Source organism: Gigantopelta aegis, chromosome 9, assembly GCF_016097555.1.
Source record: "Gigantopelta aegis isolate Gae_Host chromosome 9, Gae_host_genome, whole genome shotgun sequence".
Lineage (NCBI taxonomy): Eukaryota > Metazoa > Mollusca > Gastropoda > Neomphalida > Peltospiridae > Gigantopelta > Gigantopelta aegis.
Window position 1 is genome coordinate 10,955,968 of NC_054707.1, and position 21,749 is coordinate 10,977,716.

A 21,749-nucleotide genomic window follows, 5' to 3' on the forward strand; every position below is an offset into this window, starting at 1 on the left:
CAATTGCTTATTTGGCCATGTACAGGGTAAGTCCTGCAGTTATAACATCATGTCTATATCAAGAAAGAAAAAAAGAAACACTGAAAAAATAAACCAATGTTCAAGGTAACTTATTTTAAAATGCTGATGAAAAATTTGACACAGCTCAAATAAAAGTAGGTTGGACTACAGACTTTTTGAATGTTCCTCGTACTTTAAACTCAATTGGCCTGTATATACACACAACGATTATATATGCATGAATGAACATTGCATGTATTATAGAAAACAACTAAGATACAAAAAGAGAAGCAATACAGATATATACAAGTTATATTTGCCGTCCCCACATTAAACCAAGACCACAGAGATTTCAAAATGCATATTATCATGTGTCAATTTATTCACAGTACATGTATCCATCGCCACGTAACAAAATGAGACAAAGGTACGATAGATTTTTATTTTTGTATTACACAGAAGCGTAAAATATTGCACTTCACAAAACATGGAGGGAAAATCATACTCTTCAAAATAGCCGGCGTTGGAACGAAAATGTTGTTTGTTCAAATGATGAGTGCGATTTGAGTTTAGGGACACACAGAGGCATGATTAAATTTATGTCCCTCAAAAATGAGTCAGGTATTAGAACATTGGACAAAGATTTAGAAATTTTCAATTTATCAAAAGAAATAAAGTAACAAAACAAGTTGTTATGCAGTTACAGTGAAGATTATTGTTTCAATGGATTACAATGTTTGTTCTTGTCTCAAAGAATTATAAATGAAAATTAAGTTCACGGGGAATACCAAACACTGCTGTTCTGCCACCCAATATATTTGTGACCAACTATATACAGATGTCAATTTCCTGTTTTGTAATTTTATCTCTTCCATCTTGACGTACATTAATGTCTAAACTCTGGTTACTGCCTTGATTATGTTTCCAGCACATTTGATTTTCACTCCAAGAATGCAACTGAACACATGGGCAAAACAATCTTTAGAGTTTGTATTGATATATGCTATTCTGATCAATACATTTAATAATACATGACATGAGCATCCCTTAGGAAGGTTACTAACAGAACCTCCTATTATTGATACTAAAATAGAGGTACCAAGTAAATTATGCTAACATTTATTATTAAGCACCGTAAATATCCCGATCTTCTCGAACCACAGAGACATATCAACTGATTTTAGAAACAATAATGAGACCTAACCACTGACAGACATCATCATGAAATAAATTGCATTAATCTCCTACTCATTAACAAGCAATCGGTCTCCTCAGTCATTAACAGTTTTCTAAAAAGACATCACCATCATGATTTTCTAACACTACTGTCAGTTATTAAAATTTGGTATTAGTTATTAACAGTTTTCTAAAAACACAACTGATTACGGACATCACCATTATGGTTTTCAAACACTACTGTCAGTTATTAAGATTTAGTATCAGTCATTAACGGTTTTCTAAAAACACAACTGATTACGGACATCACCATCATGATTTTCTAACAATACTGTCAATTATTACGATATATTATCCTCCTTAAAAATCTCCTTCTCGTTAACAAACCACCAGACTCCTAAGTTGCTAATGGTTTTCTAAAACGACAACTGATTACGGACATTCACCATTATGGTTTTCTAACAATACTGTCAATTATTAAGACATATTATCATCCTCTATTGGATTTCATCATCTAAAAATCACACCAACACGTACACAGCTTCATCATGTTCACCAATGATTGCACAACCCATAATAATTTACAAGACGTCAACAGCCTCCTATACACATCGTCACTTTAATTTATAATGGTTTTCTAGACACTGCCACAACACTTCATCATATTCTCTCACTACACAACCCACAACAGTACGGACTGGCAGACAGTTAATGATTCGCCAAGCGTCCCACAGACATAACAATTCTAAGTTAAATGGTTCCTTTAAACATCTTGATACATTTCAATTTTTTCCGTGATCATAAAGAAAACCCCCCAAAAAACCTGACGGCATCATGGAAGTCCATTCCCTCAAGACAATTCCCCTAGTGAAAACCATCACTAGGTATTCATGAGTTTTTAATCATACTTTTGTAATGACATCACTATTTTTATCAATTTGTTTTCATGGTATTCTAATATATTAATTTAGAATTCAAATTTTCTTTATTTGATGTTCTATTTAACTATGATAAAACCTCCAGGGTTATAAGGATTTAGAATGTACATTTATGAGTCCATTATATAATTATCAGAGCTCTAACTGTATATATTAACCCCCCCCCCCCAAAAAAAAGCCCCCAACAACCCTATACATGTCATCAGATGGCAAATTTTCAAGTATGATCTGTGGCATTAACTTAAATAACAGAATAATTAAGAGCCATTTAAAAAAAAAGAGAAAAAAAGTATAAATGTGTATACAGTGTTAATGTGAAGGAATATAAAAAACCTAATACAGATTAACATTGGCTTTGATCTACTGAGACAACTGACCTTCTTTACAGAATCAACATTTTTTTTACACCACTGAGCAGACAATACAATCGCACCAAACTAACAAAATACTGGACCAATGGGAGTCAACAGGACTGTCCTGTTGGGATCAATTTACGACAAATCTTCTTACACCGATGAGACAAGCGTTTGCTGACTGGATTAAACATCAGTCTGCGAACCCGTCCCGCTGATGACGACAAATACTTGTAGACCACTGGTCCATCACTTGCTGTCTGGGTTTGACGCGGTTGTTGTGGTTGTGGTTGTTGTTGTGTCACGGTCTTCAATCAGCTCCAGGACATGAGACACGGGAACCGGTTGACCGTCAGGACCGATACGACTCGGCTGTATGATACCTTCTCTATAAACAAATAAATAAATAAGCATTCTGAAACTGCTGCTAAAACAATACATGTCCTATACCTGGCTATACAAATCTTCATATTGCCCAAGTTCAAGGGCCCACGAATAAATTCAGATGAAAGTAAAACAAATTTCTGTAACTTTAGAAGATAATGCTGTTTGTTAATAACAAAAATATAAACAATCATAAATTATATTTATTTAATTATTCATGAATACACTACATTAATAATACTGATTTCCCTCAAATGCTGTGTCTATCTTGTTATCCTCTTGATTACCACAATCTTAACACACTTTTTTATGGTTGTTTTCTTACCTCCCATTGATTTTTTATTTAAAACGAAAAAACTACTTTCTATTGAGCTTTCTTTTTTTTTTTTAATTTTCAACTCCTGAAGAATTTGTACTCACACAACCAGTGATAGTTTTATTTCATTTTAAATTAATATCTGTATACTGAATTGTATTCTTTTCTCTATGATACTGTTAGAATTTTTTTTTTTTTTTTTTTTTTTTTTTGGTGTTTTTTTGTATTACTTTTAGAGCTATTCCTCAAGTTACTTTAAAATGTATTAAAAACCTGTTATATGTAATATATCAAGGTCATGTTGACTGCCTGTCCTTTATAGTCACTCTGGTTGGAGACAGGTCTTACTGTAACACGGTTTCTCTGAATAAAAAACAAAACAAAAACAAAAACAATATTAACACACATGCAGTGATTAAATAATATCACAATACAACCAACTTACCTCTGGAGCTTATCCATGGCAACTATCAATTTCTCTGCTTCATATTCTTTCTGTTCCTCAGACATTCCTTCCATCGGGTCTGGGCGGGGTTCTTCCCAGTGACCTGTTATTGGGTTTATCCTACAAAACATGTCATATAACAAAACAAAACATGTGAAACATGTCACGTAAAACAAAATGTGAAACATGTTTCTCATATAACAAAACAAAACGTGAAACATGTCACATAACAAAACAAAACATGTGAAATATGTCACATAACAAAATAAAACATGTCACATAACAGAACAAAACATGTCACATAAAAAACTAAAAACATGTGAAACATGTTACATGACAAAACAAAACATGTCACATAACAAAACAGGTTAACCACGTTTCTCACATAACAAAATATGTCACTCAAATAATGATATACAGTACATTAACCAGTGTGTCAGTTGAAGTGCACCAATATGATGAACCCCAATCTCTAATACATTTTTGATAGAATACCAGAAGGGTGTCTTTACCCACCATTCTTTTTAAATTGTCATCTATATCCAAACAAATTTACATAAAAATATACTGTTAACCTGTCAAGCTGCAAAACAAACACAGCTTTCATTGTCAACAAAATCATCAGGGATCTTTGTACTGTGCCATTTGTCAAAATGACTGGTATGTAGCACAGTGCAAAGCTATCTGACGACATTATTTGTTCCTAATGAAAGCTGTTTATTATGCAGGATGAAGAAACCTGACTATAGCTGAACTGCTTTGCATGACAGAAAGCCAAGTCTTCCCCATCTATCATGAACTGGTTTACACAAATTAACAGGTAGGTGAGACCATCATATATTTTCTGGGTCATATCGAAACTCACTGGTCTTTCAGTTCCAGGTATTCATCAGTGTTCGAGTCCTCCGAGTCACTGGAGTAGTCTCCCCTGAGGGTGGCTGAATCCAACTTGAGCAAACCAAACTGAGCAAGCAAACCAGCACAGTTACCATAACCTGTGTACTTAACCATTCGGTTCACTGAAAACAAAACCAATTTAACATTCAAGTATATTTTGCCATTTATTGTAATTTACAACAATAAATTCTAATTTTAATACATCTCTTAAACTATAGGATGGATTTGACTGTTACATTTAAGAATTAACCACACTTATTTTTTGGTTCATGCAAGTATGAACCGAAAAAACGATGTGCACATTGTATGAGCCTGCGTATTTATATGCATACGTTCATTCACTATCATTTGAATCAGATGATTTTTTTGTAAATGACGTCATTTCTTCTAGCTGCTGTGCATTTTTACGGATTGTTTAGTTATATTGGAAGGAATTGTCCTATTCATGTTTAGTTTATATTTTATGAAAGTGAACAAAGAGAACATGTCGAACATTTATGCTGTCAGTGGAACCGTTTAATTTTTGTCAACAGCTGTAGAACATCGCTTACAAGTTACAGAAGTGAAGTTTCCTACATGATTTCTTTAGCCACCGACCGAGTCTCATATCATGATTAGCAAAGAGGTTGGGTTTTTTGGGCGGTTTTTTTTTTTTTTAAATCAATGCGTATATATCTACATGTCTACTCTGCTATAGCAATTTCCATTAATTTATCGTATACATTTTTTATAGCTTTCTTCAAAATATCTAAATATGATTGCCAGAATAATCCGGCTTGTTGCATAAAAGTAGTGCAAGTCAGTGTGTGTGTGTGTGTGTGTGGGGGGGGGTGTTAGTAGGTGTGGCTTAATTTTTTTCGGTTCATCAAGATATGAACGAAAAAAAGTAAGCACCTCTGGACCAAACAGATTGCCGTAAAGTGTATAAACATAAAGAAAATTTAATTATATATATTTAAATATCAGGTATGTGTGCCAAAATTATCTTGGGGGGGGGAGGGGGGTCTAGATTGACAAGCAAAGTGTACTGGAATATTCAGGTCATGCTTCCCTGTAAAATATATTTTACTCCCACACACACAAAAAACCCACAGCTGTGTATAGTTACTTTAATTACCAATAATGCTGGGAATTAATACTGCTATACTAATTAATAATTCTGAATGTTTGTTATTTACAATTCTTCCAACAATGATGCTGAATGAATACCATCCTACTTAATAAATTTCTAAGTATAAGTTCAATAATTTTTCAAGATAAAATCTCAAGATACCCCCATCATTGCTTAACAAAATCACAGAATCTAAACATAAAAAACAGTTCCCCACATAAAACAGTATTAAATTTCAACTATCAGTAATAAGGTTGTTAAAAAGAACAAAATGACTGAAATGAAATAACCCAATCATCACCTACCATTTTCCTTGCACAAGACAAACAGGAAGTGTGCTACAAGGTCCTTGACCTCTGTGATTGGTGAGGTCAAAAGCTTGCACAGTCTGAAAAACAATTGTTATACATGTAATACTCATAAACTAGAACAAAATTACTCATTAAAAAAATAAATGGGTTAAAAACTGAATAATTGTCAGATCCAATAATTTATTGCTAATTACTTGTCACTAACCTGGCATAATTAACTCATTTCAACTTGCTGATGTCATAATAAAGGTATTGTAAAGTTCATGACTTTCTACCATTTATAAACTTTGATTACTTTCTATCACATGACAAAAATTAGTACGGTAATAAAAACTCATTACTACTGATAATATTGCATGAAAATGAACAGAATCTGATGGTGAGACTAATTGTTTCTAAATAACAAAATAAATAATGACAAGATTTGTTGTCATACCTGTTCCTCAATGAATGTCCTTCCTCTGGAAGCCTGCGAACATCATCTCGCAATGGCGGCAAAACCTACACACAGAATACACTTCACATTTGACACTTCTACACTGTTTGCTCTAATAAGTTTTAGAGAAGTACAAATCAATAACATGGAGCCATCCTCTCCCAGATTAATATCATACAGATTGACACTTCTACAGTAAACATTTTGCTCTAAATAAGTTTTAGAGAAGTACAAATCAAAATATAACATGGAGCCATCCTCTCCCAGAAATTCTCTTATACCCCGTCTGTAATTTCCTACCGCCCTGAGATTATGTAAAATAACCTTTGCTCTAATAATAAAATACACTATTAACATAGCCTTTACATACCTCCCGGAAAATTCACACATTTGCACATAAACATTTAAAAAAACTCGTTTATCTTTACTATGGTTTCGTTCGCGTCCGCGTGGTACGGCTCCGTTAATAAATTGTTAACACAATTAATGACAGCAATTATTCATCTAAACATTTGGAGCAGAACCATGTGCACATACACTAAAATATTATACTATATGAAAAAATATTTAATCCCCACATTATCAACATAGCTGTTCTAGAGTGTAGTATATAGAATTTGTTGTCATGGTAATAAAAATACAAACCTTTGACCTGCAAAATTTTCTAATTGACCTGTTGTGTCTGCAAGCTTCACACAGACAGTGCAGAATTGGAGCCAGACTCTCCTTCAGGCTCTTAGAGGGCTGAAAGACGAAATTTTATTTAATATTAACATACACAATAACACAAACCAGTATGACCCTACAAGGTGCCATGCAGCTACTGTGAATTAATATAAACAGAAACGTTAGCAACATATTGTACTGTTGTATAAAATGCTTGATGCCTGGTCAGTCTAGGGTCGATTCCTGTCGATGGGTCCATTGGACTGGTATATCCAGTCAGTGCACTGGTATATCAAAGGCTGTGGTATGTGCTAACCTGTTTGTGGGATGGTACATATAAAACATCTCTTGCTACTATTGGGTTCCTTTCTAAGACTATATATCAAAATTACCAAATGTTTGACATCCAATAGCTGAAGAATAATAAATCAACGTGCTCTAGTGGTGTTATTAAACAAGACCAAGTTTAAACTGACCACTTCGAGTCGCTTGCCAAGGAAAAGCAGCAGGACGATGATGGCCTCCATGTTCTTCCCGTCGTACTCGACATCTTTACTCTCAATGGCGCGCACGTCCGGCTCGTTCATCGGAGTCAGCAACTCCTCGTAGAAGTCAACAGGAATGTTGATCAACAGGTTCACTGTGTGGCTGTCAAACAGAAAACATCTTACATTAATATGGAACTGATAATCAACTTCTCGTAGAAGTCAACAGCAATGTTCATCAACAGGTTCACTGTGTGGCTGTCAAACACAAAACTCCTTACATTAAAGGGTGGGTAAACTCAAACAAGAGCCGTACGTGTTGGAAAGATGCATACCCGGACCACCAACACATACTGACACTTTAACAAATGAAAAACGTGTAAAAAACATGATTATTCCTGCTAACTGGGGGCAGCAATTTTTTTTTTTTTGTGACGTCCAGTGGTATAGCTGGGGGCGAAGTGACGTCAGCTCCGTCCATCTCCTCAATGCACAGTGTAAACAAACGCTCTAATTTACGACAAGGTGCTTCGCTTTCAACAACCTGACTTAAAACAACATAAATTTCTTGATAGTATAATAAACTATTTAACTAAATATATTTCAATTTGCATCAATAGAACAAAATAAAGTTATAGTAATTTTTTTTTTTTTTTAAATCCAAAGAAAAAATGCATATTATTAGGCCTATTGGTAGGGTACATTTCAGCAAAAACGACCACTCACGATACCCAAGTGATAATTTTCTTTTCTTTGGTACTACGTTATTGGTCAGTTTGGTGATTTTAGATGGGAAAATCTATGTAATCAAGGGTTTTACAGAATTACTTACAGTATTAAAGCCGGACAGCTGATAATGTCCATTACGATTTGAGGGGTGTCTGCGCAGTAATCACAGAATACTTTGTGATCTTAATAAAAGAGGCACATCTTGATACGTTAGGTATTACGTAACCACCAGCTCGCCAGAGGGTGTATTCACTGAGATGGTAGAAAATGGCTGGGCCCGTTATATATAATAGCCGTCACATTTAACCGTTTTATTAACTATATGATTATACTTGTTGATATTAAGCAATAATGTGCATTATATATCGTCTCTTTTTCTCTCTCCACACACATACATAAAACTGTTACATAAATAATTAGTTGCACATTATATTGTGGTTTGTCATCAGGGCAATGAAATCACAGACTAGATGAAAACATTATGCATACCTAAAGCCTGCATAATGATGGAGTAACAGACAGAACAGGTAAATCCGACAAACCTTTGTATTTCTTCCTGCTTCTCCTTGGTGGCTGTCCTGCACATGAGCAGATCCCGCAAGATGCTCACTAATCTCATGAAGTGAGCTTCCTCTTCCTGAAAAATAATGTAGTTCAATATGTATCTTCGATAAACACACATGGTGAATGAGACAGATACCTATAGGCTGTATCCGCCCCAGGTCTGGTCACTGGCCATGCCAGAGATCGGACCTGGGTCAGAACGTGCCTGAACCTCTGTGGAATAGAGGTACGATAATAAGAGTTCTGTGAAGGTCTGTGTAAGTTGTAAAATTTGACCTGTTACAAATATCAAACACAAAAATAATATTGATAAAGAATTTAATAATGTTGCAAAACAAGTTCAGAAAAAAAGAAAAGAAAAAATAAAGACCCACCTCCAAAGATTCAAACTATTTAACAAAATTCTTGCAAATCTCCAGTATTTAATATTCAACATCATATGCTCAATTTTACTGAATACAAAGAAAATCTCCTTTAAATCTTGATAGCGTTTTTTATCATCAATTAAAGTCTTTTGTAGGAGATATCGCTGGCACTATAATTTGCGATATCTCCTGCGATATTCTCCTAAGAGGTATCAACTCGTGCTAATAAATTTTGATATAACAAGACACTTGGGGAGTACCGTATTTGACCGGAAATAAGCCCAGGGGGCCAAGACAACTCATTGTGAGCTTGGCATGGGGTGGGCTTATTCCCAGACAAGGGGCCAGTTTTGTTGAAATTTTTTTTAATAATAATAATTAAAATAAATAACAATATTTAAATGAACTAGGAAAAAAACAAAAAACGTTCAGTAGCACATCTATTAATTAGTGTTCCATTTGTTATTAATAAATAATAATTGTTTATTAATTAAATTGTTTTTTTTTTTACTAGTATCTAATTATCAGAAACACACCTTCTATGTTACAATTACTTACCAGTGCTGTTTATTTACATCCAAAATTTAATGCTGAGAAGACTTAAAACAACAGCAATTAACAACAAACTCAATAGCCTATACACACGTTTCTGACACAGGCAGCTAGCTTACACTGCAAAGAATTGTCAATCCAAGGTCATTGTTCTTAGCCAATCAGAATACGGTATTTGCTTAATTAGCATTAACTGCGGACCCAGTGTGGTGGTAAAAATAGACACTGGTTTTTAGTTCATACTTGGCTTGGATACTTCAGAGAAATACTGCAGGCATGAAATTGAAAACAATGTTACACACTGTTATTGTTAGACTGCTAAATCTCACTGGTGGTAAAATATTGTGTTACATTTGTGTTTAATTATCTGCAGGAGGTATGACCTTTTAAATGAACTTTGAGCAAACTTGCAATTTCATGTTATTTATAAGGTGACGAAGTTGGGAGTGGGCTTATTTAAAAATGAGGGCCTAATTTCTTAAATGCTATCAAAACGGAGGTGGGCTTATTCAAAGACATGGGCTTATTTCCGGTCAAATACGGTATCTTCTATATCTTTTACCTTCTGTGTCATCTAACGAGCAGAAAGTGGAAGTTGAAATCTCATAATGCACATAATAACATGTTACCTCATCGGCTGACTTCTTCTGAATGCCAACTGTCAAGTTGAACAAGATCTTCAGAATCTCTGAGCACAGGTCAACATCCTGGTCACTGAGTGGGATCTTCTCTTCCTCCGATGACCTCAGCGTGAGGTCAAGGACCTCCATCAGGTAGGTGAAGCCATGAAGGTCATAACGAATCTTTGGTCTGTAATGAAGACATCATTTGAATATATATTACACTTATATTAACATTTTAATTAAATAGATTTCACACCTAATTTAAACTTAACATCTGGCTTTCTATCTGTGATTGTTCATTTAAAGTGGTAAAATCATGTCCATGCTTGTAATGTGCACAAAATGAAGCTATGCTCTCGCATAATAGCTATAATAATATAAAAGACAATACACCGAGTGTGAATTCCATTGTAGAATGTATACATAAAATCAAATAGAGCCATTTATCTCATATTCTACACCGTAAACTATCTAACCCTCATTTATTTAAAAAATCTTTTAAAAAGTCAATTTTGTTTTCTTTAACAACACCACTAGAGCACATTCATTTATTTATTAATTGGCCATTGGATGTCAAACATTTGGTAATTCTGACAAACCTGCTACATGTTTCCATTAGTAGCAATATGCACCATCCTACAGACAGGATTGCACATACTACAGCCTTTGATATACCAGTCATGATGCACTAGGTAGAGTGAGAACTAGCCAAATAGGCCCACCATTGAGGATCGATCCAAGATTGACCGCACATCAAGAAAGAGCTTTACCACTGGGCTACGTCCTGCCAGTCTCATTTATTTGAATTCCTAAACTAATATTGTTATTTTACTAACTCCACAAATGTTTTAAGCAATATGCAATAATACTAATCCACAATGTCTCAGTATTACATAAATGTATATTTTAATTATTATTATTACTATACAATTTAACATAAATAATTGGCATTATTAAAGATCCATCACAACTGAAAGCTAAAAAAACACCCACCGTGTTTCAATACAGGATGGTAAGGCCGTCAGAAGGAAAAGCATCCGCATGTCGTAAAACTGGAATAAATAAATGAACTCTTGAAAAACGAACAAAGTTGTAAATCACATTTAAACTTAATATTGTAAACCGACTGCGAGTGTTCTGTATTGTGATTAGTTAATTATATTCTTTTTCCAGGATCTAATGAAAATAACACCTGGAAAGTTAATGACATCATTAGAAAGTGACATCATTAGCAATTGGAACCAGCGAAGTTGACGATTCAAGGGTCTACAATTAGATTGTAGCCAGGTATTTTGTTCAAGAAATACCAAATATACAGTTAGTTCCATAGAAAAACAATTCAGTTTACAATGGACATAACCATATGGAGTTTGTAGATACGCCGGTGTTATTGGCTAACACCTGCAGTCAAAAATGACATTTGCAGGATCAAACACCCGCAAAGCTAAAAACTCCATATGGTTGTCTCTTAAATAAATAACAACACACACATTCAGACCTTCGTTTTTGAAAAACCCAGGAGTGCTAAAAATCACACTCCTCAAAATGCTTACGAGGGGAGTAGAAATGACACTCCTCAAAATGCAGAGGAGAGGGAAATCGCACTCCTCAAAATAATCAGAATTAGAGGTAAGAGACCGAGAGGAATTGCACCCATGAACATGATTAAGTTTGAGGAGTAATGATTTTTAAATTAAATATCTTAAGAGTTAATGTTTTGTGTTTTAAAAATAAATATCTTAATTTAACTAAAGATGAAGGAATGGGTCATTGCAGTCTTTCACAAGAAAAAGAAACACCATGAACACAACATTTATCGATCTTTTATATATTATATGCATATTATGTTGCATTAAAATTCTGAATGATGATAATCTGTTGACTATTTATGAATAAAGAATTGAAACTGATTTGTTTGTATTTATTCTGTTTTACTTAAAACAAGTACAATAATTTTAACCTTCATCGCAGAATGATATGATTTTTCCATGGACACAAACCTGTGAACTGAATGTGAATTGGCATTGTAACAACTATGGTATTGTTATTAAGAATTCTAACTGTAAAATATCTAATAAAACACTCAAAAAAATCATGTCAGTAGGCCTATTTGTAAATCATTTAAACTAAAAAGAAATTAAAAGTGTAGCAACCACATGGCACAGGGTTATCACATTTATCATATCATAATATATGTCACGTACCTTCAAAGTCTCTACTTAAAAATGATAATAATAATAATGTCATAACAGAGATAATGTCAACATCTATTGTTTTCTACCCAAATATATCTTACTACAATTTTTATAAATGTGGCAGGTGATATTTTAGTAATATTAAGTGTATATAGTTTGCTATTTTAATATTATGTTTTAGGTATTTGTCAGATATAGTTGTCTGCCAAATAGTATTTATTTTAATAGTTTTCTTAGTCAGGTATCCTTTATCAAGTACCATGTAGTAAACAATGGAGCTTTTTGCAGAAATCTGTTTCCATGTATACCCTTGCATGGAAACAGATTTCTGCAAAAAGCTCCATTGTTTACTACATGGTACTTGGCTTACAGAAGTATGGTTTTGCAGGAGAAAAATTTGTTAAGGAATGATTGGCGTTTGGGTTTAGTTAAAAATGCAGAAGACCAAATTTTTTTTATTCCTCCCAATAGTAGAGTGGTTGTAAGAGGTCAAGTGGATAAAGTTTTGAGATTTCCGAAGGTTTGTGCACTTCTCCAACCAACACCGAGGTCATCTTTAACTGACGACATTGATATTGAACCTACTGTTATTGATTTTGACAGTGAGAGTGTGGACATTATTGAAGTTCATGTCTGTAATGTAACATCTCGAACGGTAATTATTCCGCCATGTGCGCTGCTTTGCGAACTACACCCAGTGACTTCAGAGGATCCACCAACTCAACAGCCGATTGATGTACCAACATTGTTAGATCAGGTTGAGATTGAGTAAAATGGTCTTACTCGGGAGGAGATGGAACAAGGAATAAATCTTGTTCAAAAGTTTCATGACATATTCTCCAAAAGTGATGAAGATCTTGGTTATTCCGGGCAGGTTCGGCATAGAATTGATTTGTACGACACTACTCCATTCAAACAACGACATAGACGGATTCCTCTATCCATGTTTGAAGAGAGGTAAAGAGTCACTTACAACAACTTTTCGTCCGCTGGAGTTATTAGACGATCGCACAGCCCATGGTCTTCGAATGTTGTATTGGCAAAGAAGAAAAATGGTAAGCTTAGAATGTGTATTGATTATAGACAGTTGAATAATCGAACCATCAAGGATTCCTATGCACTGCCACGGATTGATGAACTTTTGGATTGTTTGGGAGGCATGAAATATTTCTCGGTTCTTGATATGAAAAGCGGATATCATCAGGTTGAAATTGAGGAAACCCATAAAGAACGGACCGCTTTTACAGTTGGGCCTCTCAGATTTTATGAGTTTTAACAGGATGCCCTTTGGATTGTCCAATGCTCCAGCAACATACCAGCGACTGATGGAAACTTGTCTTGATGAATTGCATCTCAACATTTGTATGATTTACATTGACGATTTGATTGTTTTTTCGAAGTCTTATGAAGAACATGTCCAGAGATTAGAGATGGTGTTTCAACGACTTCGTGACTGTGGGTTGAAGCTTGCTCCAAGAAATGCAATTTATTCAAGCAACGAGTGAAGTATGTCGGGTATATTGTTACTGCAGATGGCACAGAAGCAGATCCGGAGAAGGTGGATAAAATCAAACAATGGCCTACCCCAGTAAATCCAGAAGAGGTGAGGAAATTTCTTGGGTTTGCAGGATATTATAGAAAGTTTGTACCCAATTTTTCCAAGATTGCCAAGCCATTAAATGAACTTATGCCAAAGTCCGCTTCTAAGAAGTCAAGAAGACAAGCTTCTGATATGGTGCAGTGGGAATGGGGAAAAGAACAGGAAGAGGCATTTGAACACTTAAAAAGTAGATTGTCTTCTCCACCCATATTAGGATATGCAGACTATAATAAACCATTTGAACTTCACACAGATGCTAGTGCTCAAGGTTTAGGAGCTGTATTATACCAAAAACATGATGGACTTTTAAGAGTCATTGCCTATGCCAGTAGAGGAGTGAGCCATTCTGAAAAGAATTATTCAGCTCACAAACTGGAATTTTAATGTCTGAAATAGGCAATCCAAAAAAAAATTCCATGACTATTTATATGGACATGATTTTATTGTGGTGACTGACAACAATCCTTTAACTTACATATTGACTTCTGCTCGTCTTGACGCCACTGGGCATCGGTGGTTGGCTTCGTTGGCTAATTACAATTTCAGTATCAGATATAGACCAGGCAAGGCTAATGCTGATGCGGACACTTTGTCAAGATTGCCAGAATACACAGATGACTCACAAGAAATGGAAAGTATGTCAAAGGATTCCATTGAAGCAATTTGTAAATCTACTTGTGTTTCAAATTTAGTAGAAAGTTTGTGTTTGGCTATTGATGTTGATGAATTTGATGATGTAAATATTACAGATGACAAGTGTGAACTGAATGCCCGTGAATGGAGACGTTCCCAAAACAAGGATCCAACACTTGCCACAGTAATTGGACACTTGACGAATAGAACCAGACCTGACAGAAAGCAGTATGCTGGAAACAAGGAGATGATTGGACTTTTGAAGACATTTCAACAGTTTCGACTTAAGCGTGGTGTTTTGTATCGAATCACTGAAGTGGATGGTGAAACACATGAACAGTTGGTTCTTCCCAGTAGATGCCGATCTGTTGCTATGACCAGTTTACATGATAATGTTGGACATCCGGGCAGAGACAGAACATTATCACTCATTAAAGACCGCTTTTTCTGGCCAGTAATGACCAAAGATGTAGAGGAGCACGTACATAACTGTGTGCCTTGTCTACGAAGAAAGACTCCCACAAGTCGAGCACCTTTGGTCAGTATAGAAACATCACATCCATTGGAACTTGTTTGTATGGATTTCCTGACATTAGAACCATCGAAAGGAGGACAGCAATATGTCTTGGTGGTTACAGACCATTTCACAAGGTATGCACATGCCTATCCCACTAAGAACATGACTGCAAAGACTACGGCAGAGACATTCTTCAACAACTTTGTAGTTCACTATGGGATTCCAAAACGTATTCATTCCGATCAAGGAGCTAACTTTACAGGGAAACTGATGCAAGAGTTGTGTGCCATGTTGCAGATTGACAAGTCTAGAACCACTCCCTATCACCCAATGGGTAATGGAATGTGTTAACGCTTTAATAGGACACTCTGCAACATGCTCGGAACTCTAGACCCGGACAGCAAGAAGAATTGGAGAGGACATGTAGGACCTTTAGTTCATGCGTATAATTGTACACGGCATGAGACTACAGGTTACTCTTCATTCTCATTGATGTTTGGGCGTGAACCACGTCTACCCATAGATCTAGCTTTTGGATTGGATATGGAGCCAAAGAAGTCCAAATATGTTAGAGCATACAATACAGAATTACGAGAACGTCTAAAACATGCCTATGATTTAGCCTCCACTACAGTCAAGAAGTCACAGGAAAGACAGAAGCTTTATTATGACCAGAAAGCTAGAGCTGCTAGAGCCAGGAGACAGAGTGCTAGTGAAGATTGTTGCTTTTGATGGTAAGCACAAGCTATCGGATAAGTGGGAAGAAGATGTTTACATTGTTCAGAAGCAACCAAATCCATCAATTCCAGTTTTTATCGTTGGAAAGGAAAATGGAGATGATCGCAAGAGAACACTGCATAGAAACTTATTACTTCCCATAGGATCCATTCCTCACCAAGAACCTTTGGTGCCAGTTCCTAAACCAAGGAGGAATAGGATGTTAACATCTTCATTACCGAATAGCACCGAAATTAAAGATACTTCTGTGGTTGATAGTGATGAGTCTGGGGATGACGATTTGGTTATAATCTCCACATACCCATCCGAAACTTCAGTGTCAGCTGATATTGCAGCTGATGGGCCGACTGAAGTGGAAGTAGTACAGGATGACCAGAGAGAGGACATTAGTGCTGGGGATGAGGTTTTAGAAGGAGATGCAGAGATATCGGAAGATGCTGTGTCAGAGATATCGGAAGATGATGTTTCGAATGAGCCAGTATCTGACGAACTGCCAACTCATCTGGTGGATGTGGATCCTGATCCGCGTGGAAACGACATTGTTGTGGAAGATACTCCGATTACTCCACCTACACCTTCACCTCGAAGGTCTAGTCGACGGCGCACACAGCCTACGTGGATGACTGGTGGAGATTATGTATTTTCAGCAGTGTACAACAACCTGACTGGTGTTTGTCATTGTCGTGCGCCCGTGTACCACATACAGGGGTGTTTGTCATTGTCGTGCGCCCGTGTACAACATACAGGGGTGTTTGTCATTGTCGTGCGCCCGTGTACAACATACAGGGGTGTTTGTCATTGTCGTGCGCCCGTGTACAACATACAGGGGTGTTTGTCATTGTCGTGCGCCCGTGTACAACATACAGGGGTGTTTGTCATTGTCGTGCGCCCGTGTACCACATACAGGGGTGTTTGTCATTGTCGTGCGCCCGTGTACCACATACAGGGGTGTTTGTCATTGTCGTGCGCCCGTGTACCACATACAGGGGTGTTTGTCATTGTCGTGCGCCCGTGTACCACATACAGGGGTGTTTGTCATTGTCGTGCGCCCGTGTACCACATACAGGGGTGTTTGTCATTGTCGTGTACCACATACAGGGGTGTTTGTCATTGTCGTGCGCCCGTGTACCACATACAGGGGTGTTTGTCATTGTCGTGCGCCCGTGTACCACATACAGGGGTGTTTGTCATTGTCGTGCGCCCGTGTACCACATACAGGGGTGTTTGTCATTGTCGTGCGCCCGTGTACCACATACAGGGGTGTTTGTCATTGTCGTGCGCCCGTGTACCACATACAGGGGTGTTTGTCATTGTCGTGCGCCCGTGTACCACATACAGGGGTGTTTGTCATTGTCGTGCGCCCGTGTACCACATACAGGGGTGTTTGTCATTGTCGTGCGCCCGTGTACCACATACAGGGGTGTTTGTCATTGTCGTGCGCCCGTGTACCACATACAGGGGTGTTTGTCACATGCTTTACACTCGGTAAATTGAAATTACTGACTTGAAATTAAATCGGTGTATGTTTGTTTCAGGGTCCCGTCAACCGATCACATGTACTAGAAATCTGACTCTACCAAGGGCAATGTCCTTTGCTTTAAATCACGTGGCAGTATCGTGAAAATGTCTACGAGTACATCGCTATGTTATTAACGAAAACAAAACCTTCTTTACTAAATTACGTTTTTGTTTGTGTACGCGTTTACTGTGATATCAACATGTATAAACATTATACAGTAAACATTATATATATTGGACAACGCGCCTATTATTTTTTCTGTACGTGATCAAAACGACGACAGTATAAATAAATTTCACGATCATTACGTGCATTGTACGAAATTAAACGAACAAAACCGACAAGATCTTAATAAGAAGTGAACTCCTAGCTGATTGGCTCAGTGTAAAGATAACCAACCAATCGTGTTTCAATATGTAAAAAGTATTCTAGAAAGTTTATTGTGAACAGAATGGAAAGATTTGTGGTGTTGTGGATTGGATTCAATAAACAATTAAAATGGCGGAGTTAAAAAACAAACAACACAAGCGTGATTTGTTCAATTTAGGGGCTCATTATTTCGCGCCCGTCAGATTGGTTTGACAGGGGTTCACGGGCGTGATAGCGCTCGCGCCCGTCAAAAACGAAGGTCTGCACTATTTATATGTAACTAGAGTTAGATAATTAACATGATCGGATCACAATCACTGGCTCTTTCTGCAGTTAATACTACATTTCATGACAGGATATTGTACATGATGTTTCAAATAAAAGTTAAAGTAGATGTGTGTTATGTGTTAATTAAAAGTGACCTAGATGCGTGATTTCATATTTACTAAGGATTTTTTGTTATTTCTTTTATGTTCATTGGGGTACGAAAAAAAAAAATCATCTGCAAACTGTGTGAATCGACGAACCCGTTCTCACATCCGTTTGCGGATGATTTTTTTTATTCATACCAAGATGAATGTACAAAAAATTGACAATACTTATAATTAAATTTGAAACATATCTACTAATAATACATTAAAAGTTCATATTTTATTTTGAAATATTTTTTAGGTTAAAACAATAATGCTCAGTAAGATAAATTACCAATATAAAATGACGACATCAGGTACAACATTTGCTGAAGATGTAATTTTTACATTCAGTGAGAAATAAACAAACTTCCTCCGTTGCTATGGCTGGACCAATGTAATGAACGTAATGGAAATTTAATTATTTATTATTACTCACCTTTATTTCATACTTCAAATCTGGATCTCCATAAGTCTTTAATCTCTGGACTATACCCTCCACACAGCCTCGATTACTGAAATACAGTTATAAACTAATAAATGACTGAAATATAAGCATCACATGATCATGAATGACACGGAATCTAAATAAACAATATATGACAATTGTTTAGTACTTCTTTCTTAGCACTTGAATGTAAACATAAAACAGTATTATTTAGTCAGTATGTTTTATAACATAAAAAGTCATTAAAAGAACAAAAAGGAAAGAAATTTAAAAGCACAAGTTATAGTACATACCTGCAAAATCTCTGGGCATCTAGACTGTTGAAGATCAAATTGCACAAACACTTCTGGCTTTCCACAATAACTAAAAATACATTAATACAGTAACAATCAGTAAGTAGAATAACAAATTCACATTGATTCACATGTCAATATTGGACAATCAAAACTACAAAACAAACATACACTGCTGGATAAAATTATACATCAACCTGACCTTGTTTTCCATACAACATATTTATAGTAACAGTGCAACACGTTCAGCATTACGGATTTCAAAATTTAACACCCGAGTAAAAATATTATTTTATGAAGGTAATAAATATAGGTATGGAACAATGTGAAATAGAAGTTATTCTTTTGACTTCAAGAGTCTCAAGTGTAATTTGGAAACTTTAAAGCAACACATCAACTAAGTAACCGTACTGTGTTGGGGAAGTGGGGGCGGTTCACAATTATGGCAAGAAAAGTAAAGGAATATATGTTTAACACCACCTCAACAGATTTTTTAAATATGGCTATTCCAATCCTTGAAATTCATTTCGGCATTCACCAATGCTGATGAAAGAGCTGAATTACAATAGATTAAGATTAGCAAATACCGAGGCAAAATGCATTATAGCTGAAGTAAATTGTTTTTGCCCCAGCCTTTGTGCCGAGACAATTTTCTGAATTGCAAGATCTGTATTCAGTGTTTAAAATAAGTTAATACCCCAGCCTTTGATATACCAGTTGTGGTGCACTGGCTGGAATGATAAATATTCCAGTGGACCTACCAACGGGAATCAATCCCAGACCAACCGTGCATCAAGCGAACGCTTTACCACTGGGCTACATCCCGCCTCGATAAAGAGCAAAACAAAAAATAAGTTACGCAAAACCAGATTTGCGTGGGTATTACATTTATAAACAAAAGTATCCGTCTGGCAAATTACAGAAGCCTGCATCACAAAATCAAAATTAATTAAAATCACCAACACAGAACGTCCATGTTTTCTGTTTATCTAGACATTGTGGCTCTTTCACTGCTTTAAACATTTTAATGATAAACAGAAGATTACATTTGAGTGAATGACGAGTGAATGAAACAATCATTCTCAGAGTTTTCAGATGCCTGCTTAACCATTAAGTTCCACCCAAATTAGAAACATTTAAAACTGTGTGTTATGAAACGGATACCAGGGATCATGCAAGGAGGGTGACGTGGGCAAAATAATCGCCCTTTCATACTAAACTTCACCTAACTTTTCATCCATGGTGAAATTCTAAATCGCCTTCTTTTAAAACAAAAAAATATAACAATGATTCGGGCTTTTTCCCCCCACCAGAAGTATTGGTTCATTTCGCCTCCATGTTGTCCAAAGATCACGTCACCACATTTTGCAATCGGCCAGTGGACTCAGTTATTTCCATCAAATTATATTTATTAATAATACATTGGGGAATAACATAATATGTTATTGCTATTCTTCATTGGTTACATACTGTTTTATAAACACAAGGGAACTCAATAAATAAATCGGAAACAAAAAGATCTTGTTAAAAGTAAAGTTCAACATTGCCGACTTTTCAAGATTCATGGCTTTCAAACATAAAGGAGTTGCTTTAAATAGGATTTAATAGGCCTTCTTTGTTTCTCTGCGAGCCTCATCAGAATTTAGTTAGTGTTCGGGTTAGTCTTAGAGCCTTTGATATAGAGGGGTACGGGTCAAACTCTTTCCCATTTTTCCTTCACCAAACCTTACTTCTGCCTGTTCCTCACTTCTCCCTAATGTGTCTAGAGGGAGAAGTCACTTCTCCCTGTTTTTAGCCTAGCTTGAACCCTGTGATACTTTATGTACACACCAGGGTTTGAGCTGTAGTTTGCCAAATTGCCAAATGCGAACTAAAGTTTAATTTGGTGAATATATTTCATTGATACTTTTTAGCCAAAAAGCTCATTCGAAAACTGTCTGTCATTTATGGATGATCTGCCATTTCTGCTGATTGGCTAAATGAAACTTCAATCTGGCAACAGATTTAGGTAGCAAATTTGCCAAATTGCTATTATTTCATGGGCTTCAGCCTAAACCCTGATACTACAGTTTCTTACCATCCTGGTCTCCGGTATGTATGTTGATACACTCGCGACCCTCATCAGCGTAATGCTGGAGACCTGACAGCTTCATGAGAAGCGACCGTCTGAGACAAGCTTCATGAACGCAAGCGCAGGAGAGGATCGTCTGAGACAAGGATGCGTCCATGCGCTCTTTCTCGCGGCTACTCTCGAAGATCCGTAACGCCTGTAGACTACAGAATCTGACATTTTGGAGAGGAACTGTTTGCTGAACTCAAAATCCATAGGAAAAAACCCATCCGCCTGTGTCAATGGATGCTGGTGCTCCCTTGCTTCTGTGATCAAAGGGCCGGCAAGGCCGGCAATATAAACTTGCTTGAGAATTTTTACCTGTTTGTCAGTCAGTCTCATAATAATTAAAAGTTTTTAAATACATTGTGTTACTAGTACGATTCAAAACATTCACTGATCCAGGGCTGGATCTTGGTAAAAAAAAATTGGGGATTGGGGTGAAGGAGGGCACATGGACAACTCATAAAAAGGGCAACTGAATTAAAAATTTAAAAGAAAATTTAAAAATAAAAAATAATAATAATAAAATGCACTGAAAATATTTAGGTCCCATCCCTTTGATC

At 36.2% G+C, this 21,749-nt stretch overlaps 1 protein-coding gene across 1 annotated transcript; it reads right to left on the bottom strand.

Annotated features, from left to right (window-relative positions):
• Positions 1 to 2,315: 2,315 nt before the first annotated feature.
• On the bottom strand, positions 2,316 to 21,228 carry LOC121381279 (synembryn-A-like). The gene is made up of 13 exons (XM_041510525.1): positions 21,151 to 21,228; positions 19,074 to 19,143; positions 18,772 to 18,847; positions 11,345 to 11,403; positions 10,358 to 10,538; positions 8,790 to 8,884; positions 7,510 to 7,681; positions 7,013 to 7,111; positions 6,368 to 6,432; positions 5,926 to 6,008; positions 4,478 to 4,631; positions 3,613 to 3,732; positions 2,316 to 2,855 (listed from the first exon to the last, which is right to left on the bottom strand). Exons 1-13 carry the CDS (start codon positions 21,224 to 21,226, stop codon positions 2,717 to 2,719), a joined length of 1,389 nt encoding a protein of 462 aa, XP_041366459.1. The 5' UTR covers positions 21,227 to 21,228; the 3' UTR covers positions 2,316 to 2,716.
• Between the last annotated feature and the right edge of the window lie 521 nt (positions 21,229 to 21,749).

What these genes read in the sequence shown, in the direction of transcription:
- LOC121381279 (XM_041510525.1), bottom strand. Translation starts at nt 21,226, where the DNA reads ATGAAGCTGTCAGGTCTCCAGCATTACGCTGATGAGGGTCGCGAGTGT. An exon ending in CCATCCTGTATTGAAACACG is followed by an intron (nt 10,539 to 11,344) that starts GTGGGTGTTTTT and finishes TCTTCATTACAG; the next exon opens with ACCAAAGATTCGTTATGACC. An exon ending in GGACATTCATTGAGGAACAG is followed by an intron (nt 6,009 to 6,367) that starts GTATGACAACAA and finishes ATTGTTTTTCAG; the next exon opens with ACTGTGCAAGCTTTTGACCT.